A 21,814-nucleotide genomic window follows, 5' to 3' on the forward strand; every position below is an offset into this window, starting at 1 on the left:
ACACACATACACACATATCACACACACACATCGCACACACACCACGCATACACACACAGACACTCACACACACACACACACACAGACACATACACACATATCACACACACATCAAACACACACACACCACACACACACATCGCACATACACACACACCACACATACACACAGACACACACACACATACACACACATATCACACACACACACACGGGATTTATATTTCACATAAGTACCATCTGCTGAGGAATAGCCTGAAAACAGGAAGGAGGGGTGGGGATATGGCTCAGTGGTGGAACATTGGCCTAGGAAGCAGGAGGCCCTGGTTTTGACCCACACCAGGTGGGGTGGGAATGGGCTGTAGTTATAAACTAGTGAAAAAATAAAAATTAAATATAAATAAGGGGAAACGTCTCCTCCGTATCTTCAGGGACAGGATTATGTGTTGTGGAACTGATTCACAGTATTCCTACAGTAAACATAGCAGTGAGTTTCTCAGGAGAAGTCGTGAATTTATCAACTAAGGACTTGACTGCTTGCTCCTCTCTTCATCCCTAACCAAGACACAAGCATTGCCACTGGAAAGAAACGTTTATTATTGTGAAAGAGATAACTGGAATTTTTATCGTCCCCAACAGATGGAGAAGACCAAATAATAAACAGGATTGTTGAACTGCTGAAATACTCGGGGGATCAGTTGGGAAGAGAGGTATGGAGCTCCTGGAGCTGATATGACTCCTGTCTGCGCCCATGCACTAGGGCAGGACAATGGAATTGTGAACCCAGCCCTAAACCTTGTCCTCTCCAGAGTCCTGGCTTCTACTTAGGCCTAAATTTTATTTCCCTTGGAGTCCACATCTTCATGCTGGCAGCATCTCAAAAATGAATCACTTTGGAAAACATAAGTAAATCTTCTGGAGCCTCCTTGGAATTTCTGGAAACTAGAAATGCAACTGTGTTATTGTAAGAAAAGACATCGGAAAATGAAACTTTGCTGCATGCATTTACCAATCCCCTTCCCCGTGTAACCGAATCTCGGGGATTCTGAATGTTTGCAATTGCCCAGCAGCCTGGGTGTGTGTCTAATGGCTGCTCAAACGCCAGGACCCTCTCCGAAATTCTCCCATACAGTCCCATAAGTGGACTGTGCCCCCTTAAAGTCTCTCTTAGCAGTTCACCTAGGAGGTAGTCTGGTGCAACTTAGGGAAGCCATAGACATGAAGAAGTGGAGACCCACGCTTTTCATTAGTGAGACAGCTGTTTTCATGTGACACTGAAAAGCAAACTCATAGTGTGGTCAGAAGACATCTTCTACTACGTCTTGTGCCCATAGATAAGCACACATCTCTCGGGTCTGTCAATCAGGATCTAGCTTATAGGTTTTTCTTTTGTAGTCAAGACTTGTTGGGAGGAAGTCAGGTCCAGAGACAATGTGTGATCACAGCTCTTCTCCCAACATCCTTGAGAGACATATGCCCAGATCATGAAAAAGGAGGGCACAGGGCCTAGGGAAGGTGTAGAATGAGAACTGAGGGTACTAGGCTAAAAAGAAGAGAGCAGAGCGTGTGAGATTTGGTCTCACCAGCAGGGGTAGGGTGCCTCAGAGGAAAGAGGAGCCTGACAGCATCATAGATACAGAACTCAAGCAGCAGGGCACAGCCCCTTAGCATGAGACTCAACTCATGGTACTCATAGCCACCCAACAAGGTCAAGGATTACCTTGTGAAGGAATGGCTTCCTCTGTAGACTAACAACAAGCAGTGAAAAACTTTAATGTGCCGTGGTAGCACACATCTATGATCCCACACTTGCAAGTTCAAGCCTGAGCTACAGAGCAAGAGCCTGCCTCAAAAGCAAAAGCCAAACAAGAGAAGCATAGCAACCCAAAGGAAACGAACAACGGAGAGTAGGAGGTTAGGGGTGAAAGCAACTGGGTAGAATAATGGGAAAGGAATCTGGATTTTTTTTTTAAAAAACAGATTTATTTATTTATTCTATATAAGTACACTGTAGCTGTCATCAGATACACCAGAAGAGGGCGTAGGATCCCATTACAGATGGTTGTGAGTCACCATGTGGTTGCTGGGAATTGAACTCAGGACCTCTGGAAGAGCAGTCAGTGCTCTTAACCACTGAGCCATCTCTCCAGCCCTGGATTTTTTTTTTTTTTGTACATTTATTTCGTGTGGAGGTGAGGAGGGACACACATGTGCCATGAGACACACGTGGAGATCAGAGGGCTTTCAGGAGTCTGTGTTCTACTTCTACCAGGGATCTTGGGGTCTTACTTGGGCATGGCAGCAAATATCCATTGAGCCTATCCCCAGCCCCCCCTTTACAAATAAATGCAGGTGGGGAGTCTCCCCTGGCTCCATTGTGCCCCCAGATCTCCTCCTCGTCTAACACTGTGCTAGCATGATGCTAGTTTAGAGATGAAGTCAACACATCTGACAACTGAGATTGCACGGAATGGATAGGGAAGCGTATGTACACCCTGAGACATTCCTAAGTCTCAGGACACATCCGTCATCCTGCCTTTTAAAAAGCACACAGCACCATTTTGCCATTCCCACTAGACCTCGGACCCGTGGGTAAGAACTTGAGTCTTAATCAGCCATGACACCTGCCCATCTTTGGTACTTGGGAAGTACCTGGGTATTGAGTAAAATTTTCAGTTTTGTTCTTATTTGTACCAGTGAAAGGGATTAACAGAGCAGGTTCATGGCTCCACTTGGCTCTGTGGGACGTGGTGCCAGGTTGACACTGCAGTCCAAAGCCTCTCTACTGTGGTTTGAGGTACAAGAATCACCTCCCCCATGCCCCCCTGATTGTTTCTCCTCTTGTACACAGATAAAGAGAGACAAGGCTTTGGTGAGCATCTTCCAGGAAGGGCTGTCCTACTCGGTGTTCAGGACCATCACAGACCTGTTCCTGAGGGACGTGGACACCAGAGGAGAGTCAGAGATCAAAGCTCAGGGCTTCAAGGCTGCCCTTGCAATAGATGCCATAGCCAAGCTCACCGCCATCGACAACCACCCAATGAACAGGATGCTGGGCTTTGGGACCAAGTACCTAAGAGAGTACTTCTCCCCCTGGGTCCAGCAGAACGGTGGATGGGTAAGTCCAACTCACTAACAAAACGAATCCTTTCAGCAAGGCACTGTGGCACATACGTGCACTTGGGAAGCCCAGGCAGGAAGAGGGTGAGTTTGGGCGCAGCCTGGACTACACAGTGAGACCTTAGTGCACACACAGCTTCTCTAATAAGGGGCAGATGATAACGATTTTATAAGACAGAGGGACCACATCTGTGAATCAGTCCTCGAGTGGCAAGAGACAAGTCCCATCAATTGGAACATATATATTTTTTTTTTTTTGGTTCTTTTTTTCGGAGCTGGGGACCGAACCCAGGGCCTTGTGCTTCCTAGGTAAGCGCTCTACCACTGAGCTAAATCCCCAGCCCCGGAACATATTTTTAGCAATGTCTTTGTCTGCAAATATTTACTGAGCTCCCAGAGTGTAGGTCAGGGGAGGGGGCAAAGGGTCAGAGGAAGCAGGAAACGAGGAGCTGGTGAGACAACATGTTCCAATGGACACCATTTCTTTTTTCACTAGTTCTGCTGGTCAGATAAGGGCAGGGCACTGGTGTTCACACTCCTTGATGGTACAGGATGTAGGCTGATCTTCCCATAGGGATTCAGGCTTATGGTGTTCTGGCAATGCTGCTTAGACCTCAACAGAGACATAACGACACAAACTGAAGAATGAACAACTGGGCTTGCATTTATTTTTGATGAGCTGAGAGCAATTGTAACAGCTTCCTCCCCTCTGCCTCAGCCTCAGTCCTTTCTCCAGCACTGATCTCTGTTCCCTGAGATCCCTCACAGAATACCATGTTCAAGACCGACATAAGCACTGACCAACTTGGAAAATCCGGTCTCTCTAGAGCTTTCATTCCCAAGTGGTCAAGGTTAGTCTAGGAGGAAGGGCCCTCTCATCCTTGGGCTTCCTTCGTACTGTGTACCAGGGGCCAGCAGAAAACTTGAGTCGACTTTAGGTATGGCTATGAGGTGTCCCTGGGTCCTCACAGACTGGGAAGTGGCGTACATTTCCCACTGAGCTGAAAAGCCTGCCCATGTCCTCAGTGGCACCCCAGCCTTCTACCCCTCGCTGCTTCCCACTTTCACAGCAGGTTTGAGAACTGGGCAGTGTATTAACCACTACCACCCCTCACCCCCCACCCCCCACCCCCCCACCCTCCACCCCCCACCCTGCCTTCAAGCTGCCTGATTAATTCTGAAAGGATTAGATCCCTCAACACTATTTCTGTTCCCTCTTCCACTCAAGAGACCATTGAGTCCCTCTGCTGCCTTCCCTTCCTGGCCACTGTGACGGGATGGGGTACGGGGTGGGGTATGAGAAGAGGAATGATCAGGGATGCAGCTCAGTGGTGCCCTGTGTGTTTGGCTTGTATGGGGCCCTGGGTTCGATCCCCAGTATGGGACGGGAATGGGAGAGGAGGGGAGGGGAGAGGATGAGAGGGGAGGGGGCAGGAGAGAAAATAAGAGAGAAGGAAGAGGAAATAAGGATAGGGATTAGAGAGGGAGACAGATTGGAGGAGAGAAAGAAAAATGAGGGAGGGGGAGGGGGAGGGAGAGAAGGAGGAAGGGAGGCAAGAGAACAAAAAATAAAATCAAACAGACTGATAAAAAGCATTAAGTTGTGGAGGCAGGCACGCAGAATGGGGGCCTAGTTTTACAAGACATATAGTGAAATAACTGATTTACATCCAGAAGATGTAACGGACTCTCATCATTCCACGATAAAGAAGACAAGCAATTTAGTTTTTTTAATGGTCAGTAGATTTGTACAGTTTCTCTCGGGAGTCTGCAGAAGTAGTCAATAAGGAAAAGAGAAGACACTTGTGCGCTCATTTCGATAGTGGGGAGATGTAAGCCAAAAGGCTGACGAACTCTACCCTCTGGGATGCTTGTGGCAAGGATTATCTGGGAGGCTGTGGGAACTGGAATCCCCCTCATTACATCGATGGCTGGATTGCAGAGCCGTGCAGCCCCATCGGGGAACAATCTGGCAGTTATCAAATTGTTAGAGTCACCAAGAGCTGGGTGTAGCCCAGTGGCAGATACACATTTAGCAGACACAGGCAGCGAGCTTGATCCCCGGCACCACATAAAAGTAAAAGACAGCTACATCTGCACACCTCAGAAACTGGAGGCACATTCTCACCCAGAACGCAGCGTTCACGGCAGTGTTCGTTATTTGCAGTAGCCGTGAGGCAATGCCCATCAACTAATGACATCAGAAGGGAGTACACACACTACACGATGTGTAGGACGGGGCCACAGAAGGAAATAAAACCCTGTGAACGAGAACCATTATGCTAAGAAGCCAGGCAAGGATGCTCCTTGTTATATGGTTCTAGTCATAGAAAATGTCCAAAATAAGCACATTCGTGGAAACAGAAACCGGACAGTGAGGGACGGGGGCTGACCACTAAAAGGCATAGGGTTTCTTCGGGAACAGTGAAAGGGCTCTCAGGTCAGGGGGTGATGGTTTTATAGTTCTGAAGAGTAAAAGCCATTAAGCTATGCACTTTACAAGGGAGAAATTTATGGTATAATTATATTTTTGGTAAATAATTTTTTAAAAATGGCTCCAATTCCAGTAATCAGACAAAAGGAGAAGTGAAGCCAAAATATTTTAACTATTTAACTTGGCTGCTAGCTAGAGAGAAATGAAGAGTCAGTCAGAGGAAGCAGATGAGTCCTTCTGGAGGAATTTGGAGGGGGCTTTTCAGAGATTAGAAATTCATGCAGCTGCTGAAGGGTGTGCATGTGTGCTTGTGTGTATCTGTCTGTGTATCTGTGTATGTATACGTGTGTGTGGTGTGTGTGAATATGTATGTGTGTCTCTGGGTATGCGTGTGTCTGTGATTTTGTGGGTGTGTATGTATATTTGTATATGTGTGTCTCTGTGTGTATATGTATCTGTGTGTATGCACGTGTGTATGTTTGTGTAAATGTGTGTGTGTATATATGCATGTGTGTATGTATGTGTATATGTGTCTGTGTGTGCGTGCGTGAGTGTGTGTGTTCCTAGGGGTGAATGCAGGGCCTCACATGCCCATGGTGATCTGTAACCAACTGCTTAGGTATAGCTCCCAGGACCTATGTTTGTTTGATTGTTTTTAACTCTTCCTTTCTTCTTTCTTTCCTTCTTTCTTTCTCTCTTCATTTATTTATTTTGCTTTTGCTTTTTGAAACAGAATCCCATGTAGCTCGGGCTGTCCTTGACTTCCTGGACTCCCTCCCTCTACCTCCTAAGTGCTAGGATTTAGGTCCTTCCTTCTTTATTTCTGCCTATTCTGGAGCCCAAGCCCAAAGGCTTTGAGAGGGAGAGGAGAGGCAAGCAGTCTCCCCATGTGCTACGTCCGCCCGGCCTCTTCTCTGCACTTTCTGTGCAGATACAGCTATCCGAGTTGTGATGAGCCTTAACCTTAACTCTTGGCCTTAAGTAGGTTTAACTTGGACAGTGTCAATTAGAAGAGAGAGAGGAAGAAGCGATGTTGAGAACTGACTTTGCCAAGGTGGCAGGAAAGCACTGAAAAACTAAGGGCTATTGATAAAGGGATATCTGTGAGCAAACATAAACTGATATCACTTAGGGAAGTGTGAGCTGGGCGTGCTGATACACGCTTAATCCTAGCTCTCGGGAGGCTGAGATGGGATGATAGCTGGGAAGCTGAGGCTAGCCTAGGCTACAGAGTGAGACGCTGTCTCAAATGAAAGAAGGAAAGATGGGGCGGCGGAAGGGAGAGAGAGAGAGAGAGAGAGAGAGAGAGAGAGAGAGAGAAGGAGGGGAGGAGGGTGGAGGAGGAGGGGGAGGGAGGAGAACGGGGAAGGAGTGGGGAGGGAAGAGGAAGCTCTGGGCTCTTGTCTCCATATTTCAGGTTTCCTGGGCTCTCAATTGACCTTTCCCACCCTTCAGTTTGCCTAGGACAATATGATGGAGGTTTGTCTCAGTCAGGGCTTCTGTCCTGCACAAACATCATGTCCAAGAAGCAAGCTGGGGAGGAAAGGGTTTGTTCAGCTCACACTTTCCACATTGCTGTTCATCACCAAAGGAAGTCAGGACTGGAACTCAAGCAGGGCAGGAAGCAGGAGCTGATGCAGAGGCCACGGAGGGATGTTACTTACTTGATTGCTCTCCCTGGCTTGCTCAGCTTGCTTTCTTATAGAACCCAAGACCACCAGCCACAGTGGGCTGGGCCCTCCCCTCCTTGATCACATTGAGAAAATGCCTCACAGCTGGATCTCAGGAGGCATTGCCTCAAGGGAGGATCCTTTCTCTGTGGTAACTCCAGCTTGTGTCAAGTTGATACACAAACCCAGCCAGTACAATGTGCCCCTATCTTCCCTGCTCCACATACACCAAGGATGTCGAGCCAGTACTTATACAGTAGGGACTTGATCAGTCACAGGAGAGGCAACTCCATCTCCAGGTCCTGCCCCATTAGCCACTTTTCTCAGAGCTGAGCAGGAAGTGACCTCAGAGGGGAAGGGTGATTTTGTCTCACGGTTTGAAGGGGAGACAGACCATGGAGGGGAAGCTGGCTCCATGGTGGAAGGAGTCTGAAGCTGAGACATCTTGGGTAAACAGGAAGCAGAGAGGAAACAGCCAGGCTCTAAAACTTCAAGGTCCAGTCTCTAATCCACTTCCTCCAGCAATGCTCCACCTTTTAAAGGCTCCACCAACCTGACAAAACAGCACCGACAGCATGGCTAAGTGTTCAGTGCAGGAGTCTACAGGAGTGGCCCTTCCTACCCAGAGTTTCTCTGTAGCTGAGTGAGGTGTGTGTTCACATGGCCATGTGAACGCCTGTGGCCTTCCTCTTCTATAAAACAAGTTTCTAGTTGCTGTCACAACCATTGCTTCTTTTTGGGAATTCTAAACGGGATCTTTAAGCCTTTGCATATTTCATACATCCACCTGTTGGTCCCGGATATGTAATGGGATTGGGGGGTGCTTACCCGTGCTTTCTCTGCAGGCACCCCAGTGATGCCAAGCCACCTTTCCACATCCTCCCCGACTCCAGCCCATGTTCACCTCAGCAGTGAATTGAACTTGGAATTTTAAAGATTTTCTTTCCCTTCCTCTCTCTAGGAAAAAATACTTGGGCTATCACATGAAGAAGTAGACTGAAATAGCCAAAGACCTGTCGTCTGGAATGTTCCTTGTGCAACAGCGGTCCCTGTGCCCACTGCTCTCAATATAGACTTCAGGAGAAAATCAGAACGGACACAGCAGATGGAGCCCAAAATGTCTAGAACCATCCTTCCTTTGACTCAAGAGGCATCCGGAGAGGCCTCGCTCTCTCAGCTCATAGAACTCATTAGCATGGCCTTTGCTGAGGGTATTCCAGTCCTGTGCTGAATGTGACAGAGTCCATAAAGATGAGTGATCATTTTACCTTTAAACGTTCAGAACAGAAACCACCCTGTTAGCTACACTGGAGGAAGCGTCTGGCATGGATCTGTTGGTCTCATGGAGGTAAAACGATAAACTGTGTGCTTACTGTTTGGTCTCTAGTACTATTTGTTCCTTACACTGCATCTGGGATACCCTGATAAATGCCTGTGTCAGGCTTACCTTCAGGAAGACGTCCCTATTCATGTCCGAGAAGAAACCTGAGCTTACTGTTATGTCTGGCTGGGTTAAGTCTTGCTGACCCATTGTCTCAAAAAACTACCACAGTACTTTGACAAACTCCATTTGGTACAAAACCCATCCTCCCAACACCTTCAGATTTCTTTGTGTGGCGTACCTGCACCCCACCACATCAATGGAATGGAGAATGAGGGCAGGTACCACGGGGACATAGAGAGGTCAAGGGCCAACCTCAGACGTTAGACTTCACCTTCCTCTTTGAAGCAGGGTCTCCTGTGCCTTGCTTCTTACCCAGGCTAGATTGCTCCTGAGCTTCTGGGATTCTCTGGTCTCCACTTCCTAGCTTATACCCATGTGCACTGTGACATCTAGTGCTTCAGGTTGGTGCTGTGGGGTCAAATACAGGTCCCCACACTTTTGTGGCTAACACTTTACCCACAGTGCTACCTCTCCAGCCTGAGCTCTGGGATCCTAGTATTCCTTGGAAGTATCATCATGGTTGGTAATTAGAAAAACAAATAAATTGAAAGATTGCTGTAAAAAGAGTTGCCTGTAACCCAAGCTTTCTGGAGGCTGAGGTGGGAGGGCCGCAAGACTGGGGCCAACCAGACATGCATAATGAGTTCAAGACTTTGTCTCGACACTCCCCTTCCAAAAATGTTTTCTATTAGCGTAATAAGTTATCGTAGTAGGGCTTCCATGAGGACCGAATGTGCTGACCTACATAAAGAGCTCAGATTGGGTCTTGGGATCTAATTAGTGTTAACTGATTGCCCTGCTTCCTACTGTGAGCTGCCCCCAGCTCAGCCCAAAGGGCCCCACTCTCTTGAACAAATTACTGGTTGCTCTTTTGCGATTGATAGTATGACTGAAAAAAAAGAAGAAAACCACGTAGGCAGACAAGGCAGTGCACATCTGAGTTTCCAACACTCAGGAGAGGCTGAGGCAGGAGGATTGCAAGTTCCAAGTTAATCTGGTCTAGATCCTGTCTCAAAAAAAAAAAGTTATGGGATATTACACATTTTTGGATTGCTGGCACCTAGAACGTAGCCTGAACAGATAGATCAACAAGGAAGGAGCCTGTCTGTTATCAACGGCATCACTGACCTGCACAGTCTGAGGAACGAGTTCCTCCTTTGTTTTCTTCTCTGAGTCTCCAAGATGGAGACACTGAAGACCTCTCCCAGATCTCTGTCTTTTGTCCAGCCATTCCAAACAATTCAGTTTCCCAGATGTGTCACGCGTCTCTGCAACTTGGAATGTGCTCTCCTGCCGCCCTCCATCCCCCAACTCTCCTAATCCGAATTTACTCCTTCATCCCCCCCCCCTTCCCCCCGTGCGTCATTTACTGACTCTCTGTTGGCTGCCACGGGGCTGTATTTGGATGTCTGTTCTCGAGGGTGATCCAAAGCATTCCCTGTGCAGACACTACTGGATTTAGTGCGCTGCACCCTGTGAGCTGGCGCATGCAGCCCTCCTCAGTGGCCCGGGAGCTCTTTTGTACAGATGCAGTTTGACTTTGCACATCTGACACAAGGCATCTCCTTGGCACATGGTTGCAAACCATACCCCAGTCTCTCTGCCACAGCTTGTTAAATCAGTACAGCTGGAGCGTGGCCCAAGATACACGGAGTCATAACAAACTCTGCAAGTGATTCCAGAATCATACGCAGCTTCCAGTCGGGATGGTGCGACAGTAACCAGATCTGATCTCCTGCTTGAGGCTTCAGTTTAATTACAGACAAAATAAACGAAACAAGAATGGTAGCGAAGACCTGGATGCTGACAGAGGAGGAGCTCCATGAGGCCATGATTGCTTTAGAATGTGGCAAGGAAAGCATTCTCTGGCTTCACCACCCGGGGGAACCACCCAGAGTCTCAGAGCAGGAGTCCAGGACGGCTGAGGCTTCGGTGTACAGACAGCCCCGAGCCTTCACATGAGCACAGATCAACATGTACATATGGAAGGATCACTCAAGACTTTAGACCTGCCCCTGGAGCTACTGAAAAGAGCAACTCTCTCGGGGCCAGGAATGCCAGTTTGAAGAATAGGTGGAACACGCAGAATTTCTCCTCAGGGAAATGCTTGCTACACAGTACCCCATTGCCCATGTAGACAGATGTTGGGGCACACACTGGTAATCTCAGGGATGGAGAAGTAGGGACATGAATGAGGGCTGGCAGACCAGTCTAACTGAGTAAGGGAACTCAGGGCAGGGAGAGACCCTATCTTGAACAATAAGGTAGAAAATTATTGATTGAGGAAGACACTTCTTCAACATCTGGCCCTCACACAAACACATGCACATACTCACAAGCGTACACATGCACAGGTTTCAAAGGCAAAAGAGGACATTTATTTGAATAAATAAATAAAATTTGAATGCTTGGGCTGGGAAGATGACTTACTAAGTCAAAGTGCCTGGCATACAAGCACAAGGACCAGGGTTCAAATCTCTAGAAGCTACAAGAAATTCTGATGTCAGCATGAGCATCTGCAATCCCAGTACCCCAACGGGGAGATAAAAGACAGAGTCTAGACAATCTCCAGACCCCTTCAGGCTAGTAAGTCTAGTTTATGCAGAGGAAAAGCAACTAAGAGACCGTATGACAAAACAAGGTGCAATATGAAGACTGACACCCACGGTTGTGTCTGACCTCCACAGGTGGCATACATGCATCTGAATTCACACCAGTGCACATGTGCACGCACATGTGCACATACACACACACACACACAAACACACACACACAAACACACACTGTACAAACACAAATTTTTTCAACACATCAATAAGATATAAACCAGGCAAGGTACACCTTGAATCTCATCACTTGGGAGGCAAAGGCAGGTGAACCTCTGAGTTCCAGACCAGTCAGGGCTACACAGACAGCCCTGTCTCAAAAAACAAAACAGAAGTATAAGCTGTGTGTGATAGCAGACAGGAGGCAGGAGGATCTTACATTCAAGGACACAGTGATATTGTGTGTGTGTGTGTGTGTGTGTGTGTGTGTGTGTGTGTGTGATTATTATTAATCCCCTGAGCCCAATTAGTGATACCCATATGCATATAAGTATGTGGCATTCCAGTAACTCTCCCTCATTTAGCAGCCACCAACTATCAGGCTCTTCCAACAGGGGTAGAGTTGGAAACAGTCCAATAAATTACTCAAGTAATTAAAACGGAATTAATATATGGTATAGCAATTATATATTCCACAGAATTAAAAGCCAAGGCTTGAGCAGATAACTTTAAACTTTTATTTTTATTGGGTGTGGCATCACAGATGTGGAGGTCAGAGACCATCTTTCAGGAGTCAGTTCTCTGCTCTACAAGGGATCCAGGGGTTGAAGTTAGGTGGTCAGGCTTGGACAGCAGGTACTCTCACCGGCTCAACCATCTTGCTAGCCTCTGAACGGAGACTATTTTACTGTTGCAAGTATATATGTGGTATGTATTCCTGTAGGGGGGCACATGCGTCAATGCACACACAAGTGCATGCATGTGTGTAGAGGCCAGAGGCTGACATGGAGAGTCTTCTGTCTTTTCACCAAGACAGGGTCTAGGAGCTAAAGCCATAGCTCGGCAATACAGTTTATCTAACTAGCAAGCCTGGTGTGAGAATTCCCCCATCTGCCTTCTGAGCACTGGAGTTATAGGTGAGTCACCTGGCTCACCCAGCATTCATGTGGGTTCTGAGGATCCCAACTCTGGTCCTTAAGCATGAGAGGTGCTGAACTCTGCATGGCTTTGGGGTTTGACCTAACCAGGACAATGAGGGAGTGAAGAAAGAACAGACATAGACACGAGGACAGAAAAGCAACATCGGGTACGCATAGATCGTTATAATGGAGCCCAGGACCTGAGCGTGTTTATTTTATACATCCGAATCAAGGAGGTGGGTTTGTGTTTTACAGCTGAACAGGATACAAGATTAGCTAATTTCAGTAGGAGCTCTCTATAGGGAAACAGTCCCAGGCCGCAGTCGTCCTGGAGGAGGAAGCTAGGGTGGATAGTTCACACGGACACCGGACACCGTCAGCATTCGCAGTGGGACCAGAGGGAGGCTTGCCGTCCCTTTGAGCCTCGCCCTCAAGGCTTTGTTGAGGCATCGGCGTCCTTGACATGGTTGTGCTCATGTCAACAACACGGTCACTCAGGACTTCACTCTCAACAGCATGGCTAAATGCTTTGCGCTGTCATCTCTCCAGTCCTCGAACTTTAAAACCAACGTTCAAAGCAGCATTATCAACACAACAGCTCACATGCTCAAACCACCCAACTTCTTGTCTTCCAAGAAACGGCTCGATGAACAAATGTTTGATACATTTTAAAATATTATTTGGCCATAAAAAAGGAAGAAAATTCTGACACCCTACAAACCTTGAAGGCATTACACCAAGTGACATGGGTGAGTGGCAGAGAGACATTCACTTGAGGGGCTACTTACAGTAGATCCTATCAGAAAAGGGAGTTGAATGGAGGTGCCAGACACTGCAGGAAGAAAGTAGTGGGGGGTTATTTTGATGAGTATGTTATTTTTTTTAAACTATTTGTATCATTATAGCCATTTTTCTTTGTCATTTGTTTTTATTTATTTTGGTGACAGGGTCTCTCACTACACAGTCCAGGCTGACCTTGAACTCACCATGCCCCGATTCTGTGTCTCATACTCCTGAGTTCTGGCCTTATCCGTAAGCCTACCACATCAGCTCAGTTTTGTACAATGAATAAAGTTATGGAAATGAATGGAAACATTATGAATGTTTACTTTTTTAATTATTTTTCTTGGGTATTTTATGTATTTACATTTCAAATGTTATCCCCCTTCCCCCCTTCTCCCCTCCCCCTGCTTCTATGAGGATGCTCCCACTCCCACCCACTCCCACCTCACTGCCCTGGCATTCCCCTATACTGGGGAAACAAACCTTCGCAGGACCAAGGGCTTCTTCTAGTGATGCTGGACAATGTCATCCTCTGCTACATATGCGGCTGGAGCCATGGGTCCCTCCATGTGTACTCATTGGTTGGTGGTTTAGGGAGCTATAGTGGGTTCTGGTTGGTTGATATTGTTGTTCTTCCTGTGGTGTTGCAAACTCCTTCAGCTCTTTCAGTCCTTTCTCTAACTCCTCCATTGGGGTCCTTGTCCAGTCCAATGGTTAGCAGCGAGCATCCTCATCTGTATCAGTAAGGCAGAGCCTCTCAGGAGACACCCTTATCTGGCTCCTGTCAGCAAGCACTTCTTGGCATCAGCAATAGTGACTGGATTTAGTGGCTGCATTTGGGATGGATCCCCAGGTGGAGGGCAATCTCTGGATGGTCTTTCCTTCAGTCCCTACTCCACTCTTTGTCCCTGTATTTCCTCCCCTCTAAGAAGGACTGTTTAATACCACTGAGATGTCCTTCAGAATTCGTATGAAACTTGCTGTCACTGCCACAGGGTAACAGCTCAGGTTTATCGTCCAACTGACTACACAGCTGGAGATGACCTTGAATTCCTGACCTTGCTTCTACCTCCAAATTCTGGCATTCCCAGTGTGTACAGCTATTTGGCTGATGGTAATTTTTGCTGTGTCTCATTTCAACTTTAAAGGTCAGGAGGGGTGGAGAGGACAAAGGGTAAGAAGGAAAAAGGAAGTATTCATTCTGAGGTTCAAGGGCACATGCAAACAGGTCTAACCTGCTTGCAGGAAGACTACGGCAGTCAAGGGAGCAAGCATACTGTAAACCACAAAGCAGTGCCCTCGGCGGCAGCTGGAAAGACTGGGGGCCATAACAACTGTACTCATAGCCAATTCAAAAGAAGCCAAAGAGAAAGGGAAGTTAAGACCAAAAGCTGGACGTGGTGGAACACACGTGTAGCCTTAGTCAGGAATGGGAAGCAGGAAGAAGGAGTTCAAGGGTAGCCTGGGCTCTAGCAGGTTACAGCCTGAATCACAAAGCAAGGCTCTGTTTCTGAAGAGAGGAGGGAATAGGGAGGAGGGAGGAAAGAGGAAGGGAAAGGAACAGTAGAGTCACAACCACGAACTCCTGCTTTAGAGAAATAGCCAAATATTTCTACTAAAGGGAAGAGACAAGCAGATAAGAATAAAGCCCCATTAACCTCAACTCTCAGGATGAGGTAGGCAGATCTGAGTGTGACGTCAGCCTGGTCTACATAGCAAGCTCCAGGCCAGCAAAGGCTGTCTTAAAACACACAAAACAAGCAAACAAAAAAGACCCCACTAAAACCTGTAGGGCTAACATTTTTATTTACATTTGTTTAACTCGAATGACAATGAAGGGATTGCTGCTCTCCTTCCATTGTGGTGATCCAGCTCAGGTCCTTCTGCTTGGCAGCAACCCACCTCAGTGACTACTTATTCATTCTAAATTGTTTAATCTATACACAAAAGAAAGGAAATGAGAGGCTAGAAAAGCATATACAGGAGTAATAAAAAAGCCGTGTGCTAGGTGTACTATGTCAGACAAGTAGGCTTCAAAGAACACAGGCCAGAAAAGATGTGCACAATGCTAAAGGGGGGACAGTTTTGAGAATGCAACAATTCTGTTACATGCAGGCAAAAATCTAACAAAAAAAGATAAAACGTGCAAAGCCACAGGGATGTTTAGTGATTTCATCTCTTTTTTTGTAACAGTAGACGACAGGAAATCCATCAGGATACATGAGCCATCCCACTGACTTTTAGAGAGCTTAGACCCACCAATCAGCAGAGTACACGATCTCTTCCAGAGCTGGAGAAACACGCAGTCATCACCACAGTCTGGCCCATAAAACAAGTCTCAAAGATTTAAAACTGAAATCTGACATTTATGGAAGTGAATTTTAAAATAACAAAACAATGGAAGTCCCCCAAATATTTAAAAATTGAGCATACTTTTGTGTGACTCATTAAAGAATAAAAAAAAAATGAGTTATAAAGTTATAAACTGAATAATGAAGACAGAGACAGGAATGCCGGTAAAAGCTTGATGGTGTACTTTTAATCTAGTACTCAAGAGGCAGATCTGAGTTCGAGGTCAGCTCGGTTTATAAACCTGTCTCAAAACATACAAAGAACAAGCCCTCTCCAAATCCCCCCAAAAATGAAGAAACTCTAAACTGTAAATGTGTGCAGACATGAGCTGACAATTGTGGTGGTTTGAATGAGAATGACCCCCAGAGGTCATCTATTTAATAGTTGGTCCCTGGCTGGTGGAAGTGTTTGGGAGTGATAAGATGTCATCTGGTTGGAAGAGGTGTCACTGGGAGCAGGCTATGAGATTTCAAAAGTCCCAGCCACTCCCGATGTGCTTGTGGCTCAAGACAGAAGTCATCAGCTACTGTTCCAGAACCATGCCTACTACCTGCTCGAGGACCATGGACCCACCCTCTGGAACTGGGTGCTTCCAACCCTTCTATAAATGCTCTTGGTCACGGTGTCTTATCACAGCAATAGAAACCCAACAACAATGCAAAAGAGCAGAATCCGGGTCACAGTCTTACCTTTCTCTGCATGATAATCTGAGTTTGACAGAAATTCTGACTGGAGACGTTCATCTTCCAGAAGGCATTTCCATATCAAGTCTCGCCATCCATCAGTTGATGACTTTTGGATGTGATTTTCTACTTTGACTAAATCTGAATTCACCACAGCAAGACTCAAGTTGAAAGCTTTCTAAATAATGATCCCAATGTGTGGATTCTGTATTGGTATAAATGACAAGAGTACTGGCCACATAATTCATTGGGAGTTAAATTTATAGAAACAAAACAAGCTGCATACCCAAGGCAAAATAAAAGTACTGTAAATATGTTACCAAAAGCCTGTTGGGCAATAGGAGGCCCCAGACACACATGGCTTTTCACCATCTTGAGACGACATTGGGTTCAAGTAAAGCTTCAGCCTTTCCTGTAGCTGAAATGGCATGACCTTCATGGTTGACCTTTCCTATTTCCTTAGAAAAGTGGAAATAAGACTTCTCTCAGGAGGAATCAAGAGCACCTGTTAAGACCCATTAGAATCTGGCTTCCATTTTAAACTGTCCCTTTCTATCAAATCAGCAATGTGAGCCTCGGCAGGTATTGACGATCTCATTGGTTTAGCTCCACAGATCCTACATGGCGGCGTCATACTGAGCTTCATACCAGGAAAAGCAACCCCACTTTACGGCTAATTTGGGAGAGAGAAAGGGCATTGCTGATACAACTCCATCAAGGAGAACACAGTGCTGGGGAACCTTGGTTCTTACTAGGCACAAGTGCTCCAGTCCCAGACTGGCCAACCGCCCGCCCTTTTCAGTTCTCCATGCAGACCTCAAAGCTGTATTTGTTGTGTGTGAAATAAGCAGCGTTAATCACACAAGTCACAGCTGTTTTCATTATTATTGTAAAAAAAAAAAGACACTTCCATTTTTCCCACTGATTTTTCCAATGTTTTATTATAAAAATCAACATTTCATTTGTTACAATTCAGCTTTTTGTAATAATCAAAAGGGGGTTTATACAAGGTATTTATACAGTTTATAATTAAAGCACTTATTTTACAAAAAGGGGAAAGTGAATAAGTGGACAAGGGCTGACCAAATGTTGGTCATTATAGTATAAATACATCCTTGCAAAGCACCACCGTACCAAAGTCGATGTACAAGAGACACCAGCTGACTTTAAGACAATGATAAAGATTAAAGCTTAAAGAAAAGTTTAGACTCACAAAGGACAAGCATCCGAAAGCTGCGCCAGATCCTTCACCTGCAACAAGGCCGCAGGCTCAGCCTCCCATATCCTTTCTCCAGCCACCTCTCAGCAGACTGACCCAAGCAGTCTCCTTGCTTCTCTCTCCTCTAATCCTCATATTCAGGCATCGATACAGACACACATCCACATGGATGTATGGCTTTACCACTCCTCAACTCCCCTTTGTTTGATGGAAAAAGACAGAGAAAGTCCCAAGTGGACAGTTAAGCAGAAGGGCTGTCTTGTGACTCTAAGTGATGGTGGAGAGACCCAATGATTAGTGAGTTGGATCCTATTCTGCTTCTGAGTACAGGAAATCAATCTGTAATTCTAAGAATTCTCTAGGAATAAAATCAGGAATGCTTTTTAAATGCCTTGTGAAAATGTTAAAAATGAGTTTCCCTCCCTGAAGGAGGTGAGCGCAGAGCCGAAAACTTGACCCCTAAATCATTAAAGTAAACCCAAGCGCCTGCCTCCCCCTACTCAGGTGTTAACTGTTCAGTTGTCGAAAGACAGGGACAGTAAGGATCCACGAGGCACAGTATTAGATCTAATCTTGCCACTATTACAAAGCAATGTCTTCCAGAGGCCATAAAAGCACACACCTCTGGGTGTGGCTTGTTTTAGGCATGGGATAAGGAAACCCCAGGAAATTAAAAGGGGTTCTGACATCTTAACTAATGCGTGATGATAAACTTGTTTAGGGTCTACACCCACACTTGTGCATGGCTGTCATCTGTGAATCCTTAAAGACCGCCAGCCAGATGATACCCGAGCTCCTACCTAACTCTGAGTGTGAAGTCAGTGTGCAATCGTTTCCATGACGTCAGCAGGGCCGCAGTAAGCATGGCGGTCACTAAAGCAGTAAACTGGGGCCGAGCATAACAAGACCTTTGTTTCTGAGCCCCGCAGAGAAGCAGGCTTCCCTGCAGAAAGCCTTGATCACTAGACACATCTCAATTAACTGGTGAGGTAATTAACAGCTATGAACTCAATCTGTTCATTGATGGGCCTTTACGACAAGACAAAATGATATCCTCCCAAAAAAAACCTGTTACCTATTTGTACAACTTAGTATGCATTTCGAAAAGGATTGTAAAATTTAAAAACAGAGGAAAAATGCTAACATTCTAGCCAACTCTAGACTAAACCTCACCTTCCTCTGTCATTTATCTGACCTAAGCAAGAGCTCTTGGGTTTTGGTTAGAAGACTCGGGCTCCAAATAAGTGAAGTCTGAGTCTTAGTTATAAAAGACTGCAATGCAGAAAGATTTACCGCAGTGTATAGAAGCTACACGAAAGCTCGGCTCATAGATGCTCAATCAGTAAGCAGGCATACATTAACATGTGCGTTCAAAATAAATACCCATGTAATTACGGAATCTAATCAAATTTTATTCATGTTTCCTCGAATCTAGATGCAACTGAACTTAAACCTTTCTTTCCCTTTTCTTCAATTGTGTTCTCATAAGTTCATTTTTCCTCCTTATTTTATGTTCAAGAATAAACTTAGCTGTCCATGGAACTTTCCCAAATTTAAGGGCCCTCACTAAAAGGTACTCTCAGAAATCTCCACCATAGCCGAGCTGACCCAGAAAGAGGATACCGAGACTAACCTGAACTGCCTTCACATCATTCGACAAATTGGCACACCCGTCAGCGTTTTGCAAGAAGAGGCTGGCCATCGCCATCCCAGCACAAGCACTTGGACTGAGCCAAGACCCAGCACACGGTGGGGCAAGTCTCTGCATGGGAAGTCCACCCGGTAAAGAAAGACGCACAATGAAAGTGTAAACACAGAATTCTCCAATTCTGACTGACACCCAGAACTGCTACCCTCCCACTGTCACTTAAACATCGAGTGGCCTGTGTGTCACAGAAGGCAAGTTCAGTGCCCAGTCTGAAACTCCGCACTTCGTCTCAGTAACGGAGAGTTAATGCCTGTGTGACTGACATGCAAGACACGGAGGAATTGCCATTTATTTACACTCAAGGTAAAGGCCTCGATTCTCACTAAGCTCTCCCCAACAATCCAGGCATTATTCTGAAGGGACTGCTTTTCTCTTTAAAAATATACTTAGGTGTTTTTTTTTTTTAGGTCACTTAAATTTTGCCAAAATTCTGGAATCATTCCTTTCATCATTTCCCCTTAGGCTCTGAAATTCAGAGAGGCCTCACATCAACAACAATTAAAATATATTCAATAATTAATAATCCTAGCTTAAACAGTTCAGCTTTAGGAGGGGAGTGCTAGACACGTGTGAAAGCAGGACACTAACATCTGACAGGGTCATCCCACAGGCCAGCCCAACAGTGAAGGACATAGCAGCAGCCTGATGCATGACAGTAGGTCAGCCATGTGACCGGAGAGGCTTCCATTGTCTCCACTGCTCAAGTTCTGCAGCTGACAAGTTCACAGTGTCTTCCATTTCATCCCCACCGTTAAGTCTGTGATATTGTCTGACTCCATAATGGGACAGGAAAGAACACACAAAGACACACAGAGGAGACTGGAAGGACAGACTGCGGGTGGTGCGAAAACACACACATTCACAGTACATACATAACAAGAAAGGTATCTCACACCACACGGGCAGAGGTCACTGCAGACGTCACTCTGAGCAAAGCTGGTCCGCAGAAAGTGAAAGCGTCACAAACAGTTCATACAGAGAGAGCCGACTAACAACAAAACTTTCTTTTAAACAGACTGTTTCTAGCCAGAGCATATTGAAATGTTTCACTGTGATATTGGACGTTGCAAGGATACAAAACTAAAGTACAAGAATATAACAGTTAGATTTGTGTTTTTAAGCATTTTTATATGTTGTAAAAAGACACTGTAATGAGCATTAAAACAATCATGGAAGACCAATAATATGGCTAACTTTTGATTATGCAAAAACAGCCAACCACTTAGACACTCAGCCAAACGCTGAACAAACGTAGTAGGAACACTGAGTCCAATCTCGCGTTTAGGAAATTCCATTTACTCAATTCCTCACATTTTTAAATAAATCATGGCTCTTAGCAAAACGGGTCTCCAAGGTGCTGGGGAGGCAGACCGTGAAAGCGGCTGGTGTTAGCGTGAACTGTGACAGGCGTGAGAGCTCAGCAGCTCTGCGGCGTCCTGCAAGAGACACTTCAGCTCCTACGACAGCAACACTCAAAATGGATCTCACAAATATCTACTTTCCTCGTGAACTGTTGGAGAAAACAAAGCCCTTTGTCCAAAGTTGGTACTGTTCTTTTTTCTTTCGGGGCCCTCAAATGTTAGCTACCCTGAAGGCAATTTGGCTCCTTCCAAGTTGGCCACTTGGAGATGGCATTACTTTCTCCTTTGTATTTTTGGTATCATTAAAGCCCAGACATTCCTGGTGAGTGATGCCTTTACTGTCCCGCTTCCTTTGTACTCAGTTTCTTCACTGGGCTTAAGGCATGCTCTGTGTATTTAGTTTGTAAAAATAAAACTTTTAGTACAAATTTATTTTTTATACAAACTTTTATGGCACAAGCAGCAAATCTGCTGTTTTAAGAAAATATATAAATATCCTTTTCTTCTGTACAAATATCTCAGGTACCCCACCCACTTTATGTTAACTGTACAGGTCTGCCTCACTCTTTTCTGTAGCTCCCTCCCCCCCTCCAGATCTCAACCAGATGTGTATTTACATGTCCCGGTGGAGGCAGTCAGAGGAGGAGGGGCCCTCCTCAGGAGGAGTCCGTGCAGGGGGAAGGTGGTGGTGGGTAGAGGTGATGGGAGTAACTCCTCTCAGTGTATGGAGAAGGGGGGCAGCTTTCATAGTTCTCCTCTGCCGACAAGTACTGGCTTCGGGGTGTGGGTGGTGGGGGCACAGGTTCTGAGTCATAGTTCAAGTCACTGGTGTAGCCCTTGGCTGTTGCCACTGAGGTCATTCTCCGGCTAGGAGCATAGTCACTGTCACAGACATCAGTGCTGCAGGGTGTAGTGGGCGGTGCAAAGTGCCGGTAGCTGTACGGCCTGTAGCTAGCGGAGGAAAGCAAGAAAGAAGTGTAGTTAGTTTTCTGGAAGAATACTGTGTCAGAAATCAGTCTGAAGGCTATGAGCTACTGTAGCTCAAATCTGTCTGGTGGATGGGTGGTCCTTGTCTGGTATGTGTAGTGAGGCTGCAGTGAGGCCATGGTTAATCCCTAGAACGATCTTAACTAAAAAGCCACTGCTTTTCATCGACACGGATGAAGAGGAATAGTACATTATTAAAGGAAGAGCCACGCAAGTTCTTATTTGCAAGTAAAATGTAACTAGAGGCAAGTAAGAAACAGATGGGGTTGGAGAGCAAAGGAACTCAACTGGGCCCAAACAGCTCTTCATCGTGAGGTAAACTTAGGTGCACGTGCTATGCACAGGCCCTGGGTTTGAGCCCCAGTAAC

General features: G+C 46.0%; 2 protein-coding genes across 8 annotated transcripts in view; one reads left to right on the forward strand and one right to left on the reverse strand.

Moving 5' to 3' along the window:
- Bcl2l14 (Bcl2-like 14) overlaps window positions 1–8,597 on the forward strand; it is a 40,532-nt gene extending 31,935 nt beyond the window's left edge. For 4 of the 5 annotated variants that reach the window (XM_006237533.4, XM_039108221.2, XM_017592836.3 and 1 more), the window contains 3 exons: window positions 640–710; window positions 2,852–3,118; window positions 8,186–8,597. In XM_006237533.4, the coding sequence (XP_006237595.1) occupies window positions 640–710; window positions 2,852–3,118; window positions 8,186–8,224 (377 nt within the window). In that variant the 3' untranslated portion in view covers window positions 8,225–8,597. The remainder of the gene's footprint in view (window positions 1–639; window positions 711–2,851; window positions 3,119–8,185) is intronic. The other variant, NM_001024338.1, reaches the window with a different exon arrangement.
- An 8,486-nt stretch (window positions 8,598–17,083) lies between these two features.
- The window catches only part of Lrp6 (LDL receptor related protein 6), a 133,780-nt gene continuing 129,049 nt past the window's right edge, over window positions 17,084–21,814 (reverse strand). Inside the window, exon 22 of one of the 3 annotated variants that reach the window (XM_039107695.2) lies at window positions 17,084–21,410. In XM_039107695.2, coding sequence (XP_038963623.1) covers window positions 21,116–21,410 — 295 coding nt within the window. In that variant the 3' untranslated portion in view covers window positions 17,084–21,115. The remainder of the gene's footprint in view (window positions 21,411–21,814) is intronic. The other 2 variants (NM_001107892.1, NM_001401820.1) reach the window with 2 other exon arrangements.

This window comes from Rattus norvegicus, chromosome 4 (assembly GCF_036323735.1).
Source record: "Rattus norvegicus strain BN/NHsdMcwi chromosome 4, GRCr8, whole genome shotgun sequence".
Classification (NCBI taxonomy): Eukaryota; Metazoa; Chordata; class Mammalia; order Rodentia; family Muridae; genus Rattus; species Rattus norvegicus.